This window comes from Rhamphochromis sp. 'chilingali' (assembly GCF_963969265.1).
Source record: "Rhamphochromis sp. 'chilingali' genome assembly, chromosome: 19".
In the NCBI taxonomy this organism is placed as follows: Eukaryota; Metazoa; Chordata; class Actinopteri; order Cichliformes; family Cichlidae; genus Rhamphochromis; species Rhamphochromis sp. 'chilingali'.
In genome coordinates this window covers 18,105,150-18,119,451 of record NC_137946.1, presented here as the reverse complement: position 1 = coordinate 18,119,451, position 14,302 = coordinate 18,105,150, and the positions used below count along the sequence as shown (strand labels likewise).

Below are 14,302 nucleotides of genomic sequence, written 5' to 3'. Positions count from 1 at the left end.
CTGGTGTGGCAGGAGACATGTTGGTGGAATCTGGGGAGGACTGTCTTTAAGTTGGTGTGGTTGAAGTCGCCAGCAACAATAAAAGCAGCCTCGGGGTGTTTATTCTGGTGTTTGTTAATGGCTGCAGAAAGTTCTTTCATGGCCAACCTAGCATTAGCGTCGGGGGGTATATACACGGCAGTGAGTATGATCGAAGTGAATTCTCTGGGGAGATAATAAGGTCTGCATTTGACCATTATAACCTCGGTTGTGCTGCAGGCTACAAAATAACTGATTACAGAGAGTAAAAGGAGGAAGAGCAAGGTGTTTTAGAAAGTCAACGTGTTCTCCTTGCTCCGAGATTCCCCTAAACCGCCCCATCTCATCAGTATTAATCCAGTTACATCCAGTATCGAGCAGCTTTGCAGTCCGATTATTTAAAAAATATATCATCAAGGAAATGACAATAAGAAACAGCAAAGCACCTTGCTTATTAAAAATATATGCTGGGGTATGTGAATGTGGGTCTGAAGAGTGATGAAGCAAACACGGCATGGATCGTCTTGCCTGCAGTAGTAAACATGTTTGTCCAGTAGTGATTTCAATGCAGCATTGCTGGTGTGTGCTTATGTTGCAGTGCTACTCTGCTGGCATTCCTGGTGGAGCTGCTGAAAAGCTCAGTGGCCATGCAGGAGCAAATGCTGGGCGGTAAAGGCTTTCTGGTGATCGGATACCTGCTCGAGAAGGTCAGTACAAGAGCCTCCAGGAAAGAGTTTGCATTCTATTTGAGCTCCATTAAGTTCATCAGGGTTTTTTATCAAGCTTTACTTACATTTCCGCTGTATTCTCTGCTAGGTAGCTTATATGTATATAGCTATTTAAACCTGATGCGGCGTGATGCAACAATATTTTTGTCATTTGTTGTTTTGTTAAAATGTTTTGGGCTATACTGACAGGTGTTTCTTTTATTTTATTCAGTGCGATATTAAAGGTCAAATTTATTGCAGTGTTGATTGCATTTCATCAGTATTACAGAACTGTGCAAAAGTCTTGAGCCACCTGTCTTTCCTTTATGTTTCGCTTCTAATGAGCCAGAAATTCCTGATATACATGTTTGCATGTATGTTTTCAAGCTTTCCGAAGGTCTTTCAAAGTTTTATTTGGACATTGGTTGCTTTTCCACTCATTTTCAGTCCAGTCCTTGTATTTGACCATCTTCAGAGAAATGCTTTTGTTTGTTAGTGTACCTATGAATCACGAGATAAACCAGTGTTGTGTCTACACATGAACCGCAATTTAGCAAATTTAGCATTTAGTTACTAGCAGCCTGTCACAAAACACATAATTTGTTTCCCATTTCTGCTGTTGAATCTGTAAATTTCCAAGACAAATCTGACATAAAATAGTATTATTAGTTAGTTAGTTCGTTAGTTAGTTATTTCCAGAGAGCTATTAGCCAATAATGTGGCATATTTCCACATTATACTGCGTGTACAACTTGGTGAGAGGAAAATGGACTAGTGGAGGACAAAAGCAGAAGTGGCAGGCTGAAAAATCATACAGCAGATGAACAGTATGTGAGTCAGGTCCTTAAGAAATAGGACAAAATCCAGCAAAGACCTGCCACAGGACCTGAGAGATGTATCTGGATCTTAAGTTGATCCATTTACTGTTCACTGAAGCCTCATCAGAAATGGTCTGAGTGGAAGAGTGGCTGTCAAGAAGCCATACTTAAGGAAGAGAAATGGGTGGGGAAGGCTGAGATATGCTAAATTACATTAGAATAATTGGACTAAAAATCAGTGACAACAAGTCTTATGGAGCGATGAATCCAAATTTAAATATGTGAAGTTAGGAGAGAGGTACAGCAGTGTCTACAGCCATCTGTAAAACACGCTGGAGACTTTTACCATGCAGTACCATCTGCAACATCTTTATCAGTGAAAACATTTCAGCATGATAATGATCCCAAACGCCAATCTAGTAAAAGCATACCTGGATAGAAAAACACACTGAAACACTGTCGGTCATGGATCGGCCTCCCCAGAGCTCACGCCACAATATTACTAAAGCAGCGTGGGATCATATTGACAAAGAACAGAACAAAAGGCAGCATAAAAGAGCTTTGAATGTCCTTTAAGAAGGCTGGAGAGCTATTCTGCTTAAAGACATTACAGGAAAGCTTACCTAAGAGAGTCCAGGCTGTGCTAATAAGGTGGTCATATCAAATATTGACTTACAAGCTTTTTAGAATATGATTTAGTTGTGTATATGTTTCCCATTCTTCTAGAAAAACGTAAAGAAAGGAGCGTTGTCTCAAGGCCTCGGTGCAGTGTAGGTATTAGAAGTTGTTGTGCGAAGATAGAAATGTGCAGAGGAAAGAGACAGCGATATCATATGCACACTTCTTAACAAAACAGATGGTGTAAATTAATTACCTGAGACCTGTGTTGAACTCTAGCTTAGGTACCTAAAATTATGTATTGAAAAGCGTCATTCAGCAGGTGATTGGCTGTATCCGTGGTTACACTGGCTGTACTGTAGGATGACAGCAAATAAAACGTTAATAATAATAATTTAAAAGAGTGTTTATCAGCTTTTTTCTTTTATCAGCTTCAAACCTATAATTGCGTGCTCTTTTCCTAGTCTTCACGGGTCCACATCACCAGGGCAGTGCTTGAGCAGTTCCTGTCCTTTGCCAAGTATCTGGATGGTTTACCTCATGGAGCGCCACTCCTCAAACAGCTCTGTGACCATGTCCTCTTCAACGCTGCCATCTGGATACACACCCCCGCCAAGGTCTGTTTATTTTCAGGCATCTCCTAAAAATGTGTGCGAGTGTGTTTTACATGACCTTGCTGCAAAGAAAATAAAGGTCTGGAGGCCTGTAAAAAAATAACCAGCAGAGGGAAGAACATAAAACATAAAAAGAAAGCAAGAGATACTGTTTTTTTCTGATTATTGTGTGCTCTAGGTTTGGTCTGAATTCAGGAAAAAAGAGAGACATGTAAACATCATAAAAGAAAGATGGAGGGGCTGATATCTCTCACTGGCTTTTGCCCTTTACAATAATATAATAAACAAGGATGGAAGAAGACATTGGGGGGAGGGGCTGGGGCATTACACAGGAGAAGGACAGAACACGCGAACGAGGGGAAACAATAAGAAAAAGTGACATTTGAAAAGACCTCGGGACAGAGAGCGATGTGTTGTTCCTCTTTTCCTCCTCACTCTGAACTCGATGTGGCATCGCTGAAGGGCCCCTCAGCTCTTGCCTCCATTTATTCTCAAATCTTCCTGGCTCCCTGTCTCCTTCCCTCTGACCCCGAGAGCTGATTGGCCTCTGGGTATAGCGGTGCAGCCGACGGCGTCCTGGAGTAAAAACAGAAGCTATGCAAGCTTCTCAGGAGATGGAGGAGTGTGCGAATGTCAGAATGCAACACTGTACAAATACAGCGTATTGATCTTGGCTTTTATCTCAGAGATTCAAAGTGACTGAAGTATGTGATTACATATTGTTTTTTGTTTTTTTTTTTTACCTGCAATTGAGTGCCACTGCAGGAAAGACGATAAGTTCTTATTACATGATAATAATTAAGGTCACAATAAGAACAGCATAATAAACATACTAAGCAGCCCCACACACACAAGAAATCTTAAAATCCTTTAATCTTACTTCCTTTGTACCGTTCTGCCTCCCACTGAGTGTTATTATTTTCTGCCTCTCAGTGTATTATCATTACCTTTGTTATTGGCGAAAATAGCCTCGGTCATGTTCAGGACTTAATGAAACACTTGAAGAAATCACATGTGAATCACATCGCCCGTCTCTCATAATGTGTCCCCTGCTCAGTTTTAAAAGAGCCCGTTTCTCCTGGTAAACACAGTCCTTTCAGAGAGGGAGGAATATATATTCTTCTTGTTTTTGTTTTAATAAGCCATTGTTGGAGCAGCGGAGCCCGAAGTGTTGCAATACGATCAAGAATTTTCGTAAGTTCTGCTGAGATGGTTTTAAATTGCACCAGATAAACAGCTTAATGTGAGAAATGTAATATAATGAAGGCCATTTAAGTCATCTGAGTGCACTCTCCTTTTTAGATGAGCTGTGATGTGGTATGGTCAGGCAGTGGCACCCTGCTAATTTCATCCGTCTAAACAGAGCTAACTCGTTAAGGCTGGTCCTTAGCGTCACGGTCACTGTAATGAGCTCAGAGATTTCTGAGCGTACAGCACGCTCCAATCTATGAAAGTGCGATTGAGAGGATTTGTTAGTGGAATATCAATAGAAGGGGGGGACTTTTTACTTTTTACTTTTTTTTTTTTTCTTTTTAAACGGAACATAAAAGGAGGAAAGGAGCAAATTAGCGATTGGAGAACGCACGCCTCAAATGCCAGAGTCAGTAACTGCCTCCTCATATGAGGCTCGAAGAGCTTCAGGCACAGAAACATCAAAATAACACAAAGCAGGAAAACACTGGTGCTTTTACTGGAGGGAAGTTTCCGCTGTGGCCGTCCTTTCACTGTTAAACAGCTTTTTTCATGAATATCATAAACACAAAGTGATGATTTATTTCTCTCCCCAAACTACTTGTCCGTCAACATGCGCATATAAAGACAACGCACGTACCGTGCATGTGTTGTTTGAATGTATTTTGTGTATTTCCAGGTCCAGCTGTCCCTGTACACATACCTGTCATCGGAGTTCATCGGCACTGCCACCATCTACACCACCATTCGCCGCATCGGCACCGTCCTGCAGCTGATGCACACTCTGAAGTACTACTACTGGGCAATCAACCCCCTGGAGTGCAGTGGAATCACCCCCAAAGGTCTTGGTATGTTTACAGTGCACACAGTTTGCATGAACACAAAGGCATGCTCGCTGTAAGAAGAAAGACAAGAGTGAATAAGGAGCAATGACAGTCCCTTAGGCTCACAGCTCACATGCTCACAGTGTTTCCATCACTTCACCACTAGGGACTCAAAGACAGTGCATACGGTGCACTCTGCCACACACACACACACACACACACACACACACACACACACACACACACACACACACACACACACACACACACACACACACACACACACACACAAGTGATAAATTGTGCGCAGTTTTACGGTTCAGTATCAGGTCCAAGGACAGTTTGTTATGTGGACTGAGCCACAGCTGCTCTGGCTTTGCTTCTTTTATTTTTTTTGCTAATTTGTCAGATCCCATCCTCTGTGATTCAAATATTTAAAGAGGCTGCTGTCACACACATCACAGAACTGATACAGTTACAGCCAAACTAATGCGCAGTTTAGCTGGTCTATTACCTTAGTTTAACAGACTTAACTTTCTAGCATTAATACATGACCACATAAAGGCTTCCAGTCGTCTATCCAGGAAGTTTCTTTTACTGTGTTTTGCTCTAAATCTCCATTATTTCTAAATTAATACGATAATTGTTACCTTTACACGCCTGTTAATGACTTCCTTCTTTCCTTGGTTGTGTTAAAACGCTTCATCTCCTGCCTCGTGGCGTTGTTGTTTTTGTTGTCTCGGTTAACAAATGAATTTCACACTTGTCATGAAAATAGAGAGTAAATAATTCAGAGCTCGGACAGAAGATATTTGCTAGAATATACAGTAAAATATTCTCTTCTTAAAAGCCTGACAGTCGCCCGTTTGAACCACATCAGTTTAACATTTAAACGACTCTTAAAATCATGATTATGTGAGATTTAAGGAATGTTTTCTTTCACAGTTATGAGCAGTAATTTTGAGCTTCTTGTTAATCATTTTCATTTGATTTTTATTGTGCTGTAATAGTGGTGCACTTGCTTTTTTTTCTTAAAAGATGGAGATGGGCCTTGCAAAAAAATAGTTTTAGAAATGCAGCTCAAGAGGTTTTTAAATTGTGAAAGGGAGTTTTTTGCTGACAGTTGACAACTAAAGGTCACCTCAATACCCGAATAAGTGATTAATAACTTCAAATTGCCGTACAAATTTGCAGTGACATCGTACTCAGTCATTTCAAATAGTTAAAGCTATGAATGTATATACAGTAAAGAAAATGATCATTTCTGCTATATATTACACAGTTGTCTTGATGTATGCTCAATCATCCAGGTAAGTAAATCCCCAAAAGTTGATTCTGTTCATCTGGACGTAGTTTTTCAGTGGGAGAAACGTTTCGTCACTCATCCAAGTGACCCTAAAAATAAACTGAACTTGACCCAACCTAAATCTTTGGACTAAAATATAAATTTTATTAAGATATCTACATTGTGGGCACTTTCTTTTGATCACCAATACTTTCTTTTGCAGTTCTCCACAGGGTGAAACAGATTTATGCCTCCACAATATGAGTAATACATGTATACACACACAGACACACACACATTCAGAGTTTTTCCCAACAACCACTGGTGTTTATGGGAATGGCTGAGCGGCTTCTTTTGTGTATTTAAGAGTGAATAAGACCATTTCAGAAGCAGACACTGCATGTTCTCTTTTCCAACTGCTGCATTTTATTTCTTAAGAACAGAACAGGTGATAGCTGTGACACCTGTGTAAATAAATCTTTTATATTTCCTTAAATGTACCCACACCTTGTGCTTCTTGTGAATGCAGTTTTTTTGGAAAAAGGTCTCAAAGACTTGTCCATGGTTTTTTTTTTTTATAAAGCCACTATAAAACATATCTATTTTAAAATAACACAGGGCTGACTCAGATATTCAATTTTCTTTGCCTTTGTAATAGAGCAGGGAACAGCTAGCAGTGCTAGCACCGCCGCTGTTGTCACGCTCTGTAGCAGCAAAAGGTCGGAGGAAGCCTCACACTTTAATCAACCTCTCCTTTTGCCCGGGACCCTCCGCTGACTATGAGTACGCATCCCATGTCTCCATGGTAACAGACATGTGATTGGCAGATCCAAGGGAGCTTTTGGAATTTCTAATCAAGTGGCTGTCTGGCTTCTTTTCTGTTTGGCGATATTACTGTTTGCCTGCTGGGATTTAGCCCCATAAAAAAAAAAAGGCGCAGATAACAGTATAGCAGCAATTAGCCTCAGACACATTCGTACTGTAGTTCAAAGCTAAAAGCAGCTAGTTGTGGTTTGAAAGCCTGCAAATGTATGCACTTGACTATACTGTATGAATGTGATATGCACTCATTTGCATAGTAATGGACAGTTATGTTGCTCATACCACGAGCTTTGTGGATAAAAATGCATTCAACTAGCTGAAGAATGGGCTTGAATCCGAGTTGGAAGGACAATTTTGTATTTTTAGTATTTTCTTTTTTATCTTGCACCAGACTTGGACTGAGCTTAAAATACCAAATTCCTTTAACTGTGTATTTTACAAATGGCTAAATTAGGTGGTGGTTGGAAGTTCCAAGGAAAGAGTGTGTAGTCTTCACAATAAAACCTCTTGGGTCTTTTGCTCTTAAATTGCATTAACTATAATCAGATGTCCTCCACTGAATTAAAAAAAAAAGAAAGGAAGGGGCTCTAAATGAATTACACTCAGCGGACACTTAACGTACGACTTGTTAGTACCAGGCTGGAGCTCATTTTCCCTCCAGAGCTGCCTTAATTCTTCATGTCAGAGATTCAATGAGGTCCTGGAAGTCCTCTGACATTTTCTTTCTGCATTGACGTGATAGCCTCAAAGAGTTGCTGCAGATTTGTTGTGATGAGTCTTCTGTTCCATCACATCCCAAATTTGCTCGCCTGGATCTGGTGAATGGTGAGACCATTTGATGACAGTGAACTCCTTGTCATGTTTCATAAAGCATTTTGATATGATTTGAGCTTTGAGACATGGTGTGGTATCCGTCAGAAGGTGGTACACTGTGGTCTTAAATTGAAGGACATGGTGTGCAACAATAGTCAGTCAAGTCATGGTGTTTAAACCATGCTCAGTTGGTACCAAGGGACCTGAAGTGTGCCACCATCAGTCTGAACCGAATATACAAGGCAGGATGGAGCCGTGCTTTCAGGTTCATGTTTCACACTAAATTTTGATTTTGTCATTAAAACGGAATTGATCAGGTGATTATCAATTTTGGCAAGTTTTTGTTTAATCTCAATTGTCCCTATTAACCCAGTGTGGTCTTCTGTTGCTTGTAGTCGATCTGCAGTCAGAGATGCTCTTCTGCAATAATACCTTGGTTGTGACGAGTGATTATTTGAGTTACTGTTGTCTTCCTGTCAGCTCAAAGTAAACTGGCCATTCTTCAGATTGTTATGAGCTGACAGGTATACCTAATAAAGTGGCCAGTGAGTGTCTTAGTCATGACAAATCTCTTTTTTTTTTTCTGTCTATACACTTTTTTCTTTATGTATTAAGCCTCGTTCAGCCAACTTCCGTGACTTTTTCTATGTACTTTGTGTTAATTGTTGTAAAATGGGCAAATCTTGAGGAAATTCATTTTCTTTTTAGATCAAATCTGAAGCGTGTGTTTGTGTGTGTGTAGTTGTGGCAAAGGGCCCAAAGTCAGAACAAAATCGCACCACTTTAAACCTCTTTATCTCTCGAAAGCTTGCCATTATCCAGTTAAAATAAAAACTACTCGTTTGTTATCGTAAATTAGACTAGATAAAACTGTGCAGCCAGACTAGGAGCACACAAAGACGAAAATTAATTTCAAAGAGTAAGTGATGGTAATTAAACCTGCCCAAGGAAAGCTGTTTAGAAGAATATAAGCTTTATTCAAGGCGTCTTATGACATAAGAGCTTTAAATAAGGAGGTTCCACTCACACCGCTTTCACCTGGTCATTTAATGCAGAGTGGCTGGGTAAACATGATGGATGGTCAGTGTCACCGTTCAGGCTACACGCACCAGCTTGACAGATAAGGATGATGGATCGCAGTGGATTGCTTGGGTGTCATGTTTTGGCTCCGTGAAGAGCAGGAGAACAGACTGAAACACGTACACACTCGCGTGATTGAAGGGCAGCAGAGCGTGACAAAGAAATGGAGGGACAGGCTTCACATCGTCTTCCTTTCACACCCTCGGCCTTTTATGTTTCTCGTGAGCCTACTTCTGCTGGCTAAGCAACAGTGGGTCAAGTCTTGTTTCTGAGAGGACGTGGTGCATTTTATTCCGTTTACAATAAACACTGTTTGCGATTGTATTTCTCTTCCTTTGAGGAATACATAATAAGGGATAGTTTCAAACACCCTGACACAGCAACGTGTGAAATGACAAATACACACAAACTGGACATCATAAATGTTTACTGGTTCTAATAAACAGAACAATTCTGTCGGGAGTGATGAGGACACGTAGCATTTGAGGTTTATTGGGTTGCATTGTGGGTGCTTGGTTGCTAAAGGCATCGATACAAAAAATAGAGTAGTTGAGGAAAATGGAGAATAAGTAAAAAAAAAAAAGTAGGAAAGGAAGAAGGGAACTTTATCTGACTGCAGTGGGATTCAGAGGATAAATGTCCTTGTTTTTGAAGGGTGGGTCTTATATCATTCTTGTTTTGATCTAAATCAATGCATTTTTAGGCTTCCTGGCACCGCTTTCCATTAGCTAGTTATTTGGCAGCTGTTTTGAGCCGATTCATCACAGCTATAAATTCAACTGTATCTGACGTGCACATTAAACACTTAAAAAAAAGAATGAAATACAGTTACATCAATTAAAATTTAATGCCATCATCTGAGTTGTCAGTTTTTTTGTCTTAATCATTTTAAAAGTGATAGAGTTGTGAAGCTTTGACGCAGAAGAAACAAACACTATTGCTCTTTTTGCATGTGTGTGTGTAAGTTGCCCAGTTCTAGATGTATCTGCTATAGAAAGCATGCACCTTTTCCTGAACCTTAACAGAACTTTAGTAATTCAATTTTAGTTATATTCCGCCAAGTCACCACAACAGTCTCCTCAGCCTGCTTTATATTTCAAGGTAAAGACAGCACAATAATACAGAGAAACCCAACAATCAGATGACCTCCCTATGAGCAAGAACTCGGTAACAGGGGGAAGGAAAAACTCCCTTTTAACAAGAAGAAACCTCCAGCAGAACCAGTGTCAGGGACAGGCGGCCAGCTGTCGTGACTGGTTGGGGATGAGTGGAGGGATGCGGGACAAGAGACACACTGTGCCGCTCTCAAAAATACATTTTAAATCATTTTTGCATCATTTGGTTTAAAAAACAAAAAAAATGGCACAGCATTAAATCAACAGGGCGCTGCTTTCATCTTTACATAGTTCTACATTAAGTTAATCTTCATAAATTAAACTATGCAGATAAATAATAGAAACTCTTTCACTTCATTCATCGTACCAGCGTGATGGATGTGACTAAAACTCGTAGCAGAGTAGTCGACAGCTCTTTTCCCTCCTGCATACAGTGCAGATTTTGCCACATTGGAAAAATAATTGCTCAAGGGGAGAACATGTCTTTTGACAAGTATGTTGACCATTTTCCTGAAGCCTTCATTACTCACTGTGTTTAATGGGTGCACATTTTTGGCCTAAACGAAGGGGAATGTGTTGGTTATTTAAGGGCTTCTTTGTGTGCTCGGTGGATTTGCAGATGCACTGTACAGGCTCGTTTTTACGGACGTTTGAGTTCGCGATGGACAGTTCACGTTACAAAGCACTGCACTGTTTTTCTTGGTCTTCATGCATTTATCACACTGCAGTTTGTGGTGTGTTTTCAGGTGGTGGAATTGTTAGTCCAATAATCACACAACTGGTATGTTAACTCCAACTTTAATGGTTGCCTTCTTTCGTTCCTCCACACAAGAAGAAACCGACCCTCCAAAAACTTCTACTTCCCCTTCCAGCCTCCGCGTAGCCATGCCCCCCTTCACTGGACACTTGCGCAGTGGGACAGATACATCTTAAAAGAATAATTCAATGTTTTGCTTTGCACATGACTTCTTCTTGGTTAACATCACTTGAGTTAGAACCAGAGTATTTCAAAGCATCGGATGAAGACCTTTTATAAGGGCATGCTCTTTGCCTTCTGTGAAAGTAAACTTACACGGAAAATACTGTTGTGTTTTTTTAGCTCGATTATTTGTGTGTAAACCACCACAGCAAACAACTCATCCAGTACCAAAGCTGTAAAGTATATACAGTGGATTACAGCGGTTGTTTGGTTTGGATCACATTTTTGTGAATTACTGCGTCTTTGCTGTAATACGTTAGATTAGTACAATCATAAAATATCCAAATTGCCACTAGAGTTAATGACAGTTATTTACAGTCATATAGCAGAGTGAGTGTGTGCGAGCGTGTTTGTGTTAACGTGTTTTTCTCTGCTCTCCAGGAAGCCTAATAAAATCCAATATCAGTAAACACCAAGGCTCAGTGGTGGGCTTATTTAGCCGATCATTATCGAGTGTAAAAATGTATTTTTAACAGGAAATTAATTTTGTGTTTGCGCGTCTTTGTCTAGATGGACCACGACCGTCCCAAAAGGAGATCATCTCACTCAGAGCCTTCATGCTCCTCTTCCTCAAACAACTCATACTCAAGGTAAAATGAGAGAAACCGATTTACCGTGATCTTCATCGCATAAGATCCAAGAAATCGCTTCTTTTTTAGCTTTCTTTTCCTATTATGTCCTCTGTTGTTTTTTCTCCTGGGGACTGTTGGCTTAATCTAAAATGTGTGTGTGGAGAATTGCATTATAGATTTGCAGCGTGAATAAAACACTGTAGCTTTTGTGTTTGTGCGCTCTGATATTGATTTGTTCCTGTATTTGCGCGCGCGTGTGTGTGTGTAAGGAGGTTGTTACTGCTTCATGGTAAAAATGCAGCCAGAAACAGAATTAATGAAGCGGTGTGTAGGTAATAAGAGGTAAAAAACAACAGGAGATCACGAATGTTTAACTGAATGTCTGGTTTTCACAGGACCGGGGCGTGAAGGAGGACGAGCTGCAGAGCATTCTCAACTATCTACTGACCATGCATGAGGTAAATGCTAAATTCTGTATTAAAATAGACACTGAGAGAGGGCAAAAGAGGGAAACGGAGAGACTGTGAGAGCGGTTGAGTGGAGCTGGTGGCAAAATGTGCATTATAATTTGTGGGCTGAAGTTATGGTCCACTTAAACAAGTGAGTGTGAGTCAGCTTCAGTGCTGTGACCGCATGAAAAATGGAGCAACAATGAACTGAACAGAATGTTCTCTTCTGTAACAATTATATCTATTCTTGCTCTGAAATACCACCTGCCATTCTGTAATCCACCCCCTCCGCGTCCACCCTTACAACTCTCTTTGTCCTCTTAACCCTGTGTCCGTCTGTCCCACAGGGCTTTCTCCATCTCACCTGCTTCATCTTTCCTTTCTTTGCAGGATGAGAATATTCACGACGTGCTCCAGCTGTTAGTGGCCCTTATGTCTGAACACCCGGCGTCCATGATCCCCGCATTTGACCAGAGAAACGGCATAAGGTGAATGCTGCTCACACATCTGCATACATATTAAAAAGGTTTTACACAACACCAGAACCTGAAAAAATAAGTTTATGGTTAGAGCTATGCTGTTTGTGTCAACATAGGCATCCATATGCATCTATGTCGATATCTATATTAGTATTATATATTATTTTGTTATAAGAAAACCCATGATTTATTATGAATAATTTAATTGAAGTAGATAGTGTTCATTCAGAAAAGTGTAATATCTTTCATAAATCCCCAAACTGCTGCGTCATAGGTGTTGTGTTTCTTATTATTATTACTATTTGCCTCCTTGGCAAACTTTTAAAAGAATAGGAATGGTAGATGTGGTTTATACATTAAAAATCATTTTAGTTTCTTTCTTGGCAATTTATTGTTTGAAATTAAAACGACAGGATGCTTTCATAAGGTTTTATAGGTGCATAAAGGTTGAAAATATGGCAGTTTAACAAATTGCTACTTGGTTGCCAGGCAGCATGATAGCGTCATAATTTCAACATGCATAATTTAACTTTTGTAGACGAGTTAAAGGTTAGTGTCATAAAATAAAAATTGTACAATGCTTTTAAAGGGTGATGTAGGTGTATAAACGCTAAAAGCTGACCATTTTAACCTGTTGGCAGGTGGCTAGAAGGCAACATGATGATGTTATATTATCTGATGTAGATAAGAACCTTCGGGGGTCTAAGATTTACCTATGTGCCAAGTTTGGTTGCTCAGCTCCTGGTGGTATAGGAGGAGTTTGGGGACAAAGAAACAAATAGAGATTTAGTATATTGTAGTAGGATATTTAACAAGTGTCTCCATAGTGTAGTGAATTACACATTTGCTTGGCAAACCAAAGATTGCTGGAGAAACAAGTCGTTTTTGGAGTTGTGTCAGGAAGGGCACCTGGTTTAAAAGTCAAACACGCTGGCCCACCCACTGTGGCGACCCCTTGTGACAAGGGAGCAGCCAGAAATAAATGTTTAAGAGCAGGTCGGTCAAATCAAGGCATACACCAACAAAAGTTCGAATGTGACCTGCTGAAGTGTGAAGATTGCAGGAAATTAGGCCATCGATGTTTGACTTTTCACTTCTGTACCAGTAAGAATTACGTTGCAAATTGTTCAGAAAGAAAAGGACCTGTTGTCCGAAAGGTTAAATTCATCGAGCCAGAGGTCAGAATCATCATTGGGGCCTTCTTACTAACAAAGGCATTGCATTAAGGTGGTAGGTGGGCGGATGTGTTTCTTTGATTCATAAGAAGAGATCCTTTGTAACAGCAGACTAATTGAATGTGGGAAAACTGAGATGGGATGAGCCCGACTGATATAGGATTTTTAAGATCAATATTTGGTCATTTATATATCTGACATATTGGCCAGTTTTTTTTCCTAAAATTTGATATGTGTAGATATTCAAAAGCCAAATATTACTTATGCTCTGCCTGACTGCCTAGCTGGTTTTATTTGTGGTGTTGCAAACGCCTGTGCCCTCTGGTGGACAAACTGTGCAATGTCAGTATTCGTGGTTGAAGGGTGTTTCTCCCATCTCTTTACTTTTTAAAGTTTCATTTATTGGATGTTATAAATCCTGATACTGATATATCAGCACCACTCTAGTAATTACCCTTGTGTCAGTCTGTTCTGTTCATCATCCATAAAAATGTGAATGTTTTCACAGTGGGCTGCTTTACAGTAATAGAAAGGGGGTGTGGAGAATGTGTTGGTTTTTGGTATGAAGCCCCTTTCTAAAACCAGTGAAAGATTTAGACATAGATTTAAAATTTACTCAATAGTATTAGTTTAATTGTTTAATTCAGATAAAATTCCTGTAGTTTCACATTATGTTTCTCGAGTAGCTCGAACTACGCAGGCTTTTTCAAAGACGTACCCTTGCTGTGCTTGTAATTCCCCCA

At 40.0% G+C, this 14,302-nt stretch overlaps 1 protein-coding gene across 12 annotated transcripts in view; it reads left to right on the top strand.

Annotated features, from left to right (window-relative positions):
- The window catches only part of nbeaa (neurobeachin a), a 103,024-nt gene that overhangs the window by 53,433 nt on the left and 35,289 nt on the right, over positions 1–14,302 (top strand). For all 12 annotated transcript variants that reach the window (XM_080867847.1, XM_080867844.1, XM_080867841.1 and 9 more), the window contains exons 11-16: positions 617–725; positions 2,626–2,778; positions 4,646–4,814; positions 11,395–11,474; positions 11,852–11,914; positions 12,296–12,393. In XM_080867847.1, coding sequence (XP_080723973.1) covers positions 617–725; positions 2,626–2,778; positions 4,646–4,814; positions 11,395–11,474; positions 11,852–11,914; positions 12,296–12,393 — 672 coding nt within the window. The remainder of the gene's footprint in view (positions 1–616; positions 726–2,625; positions 2,779–4,645; positions 4,815–11,394; positions 11,475–11,851; positions 11,915–12,295; positions 12,394–14,302) is intronic.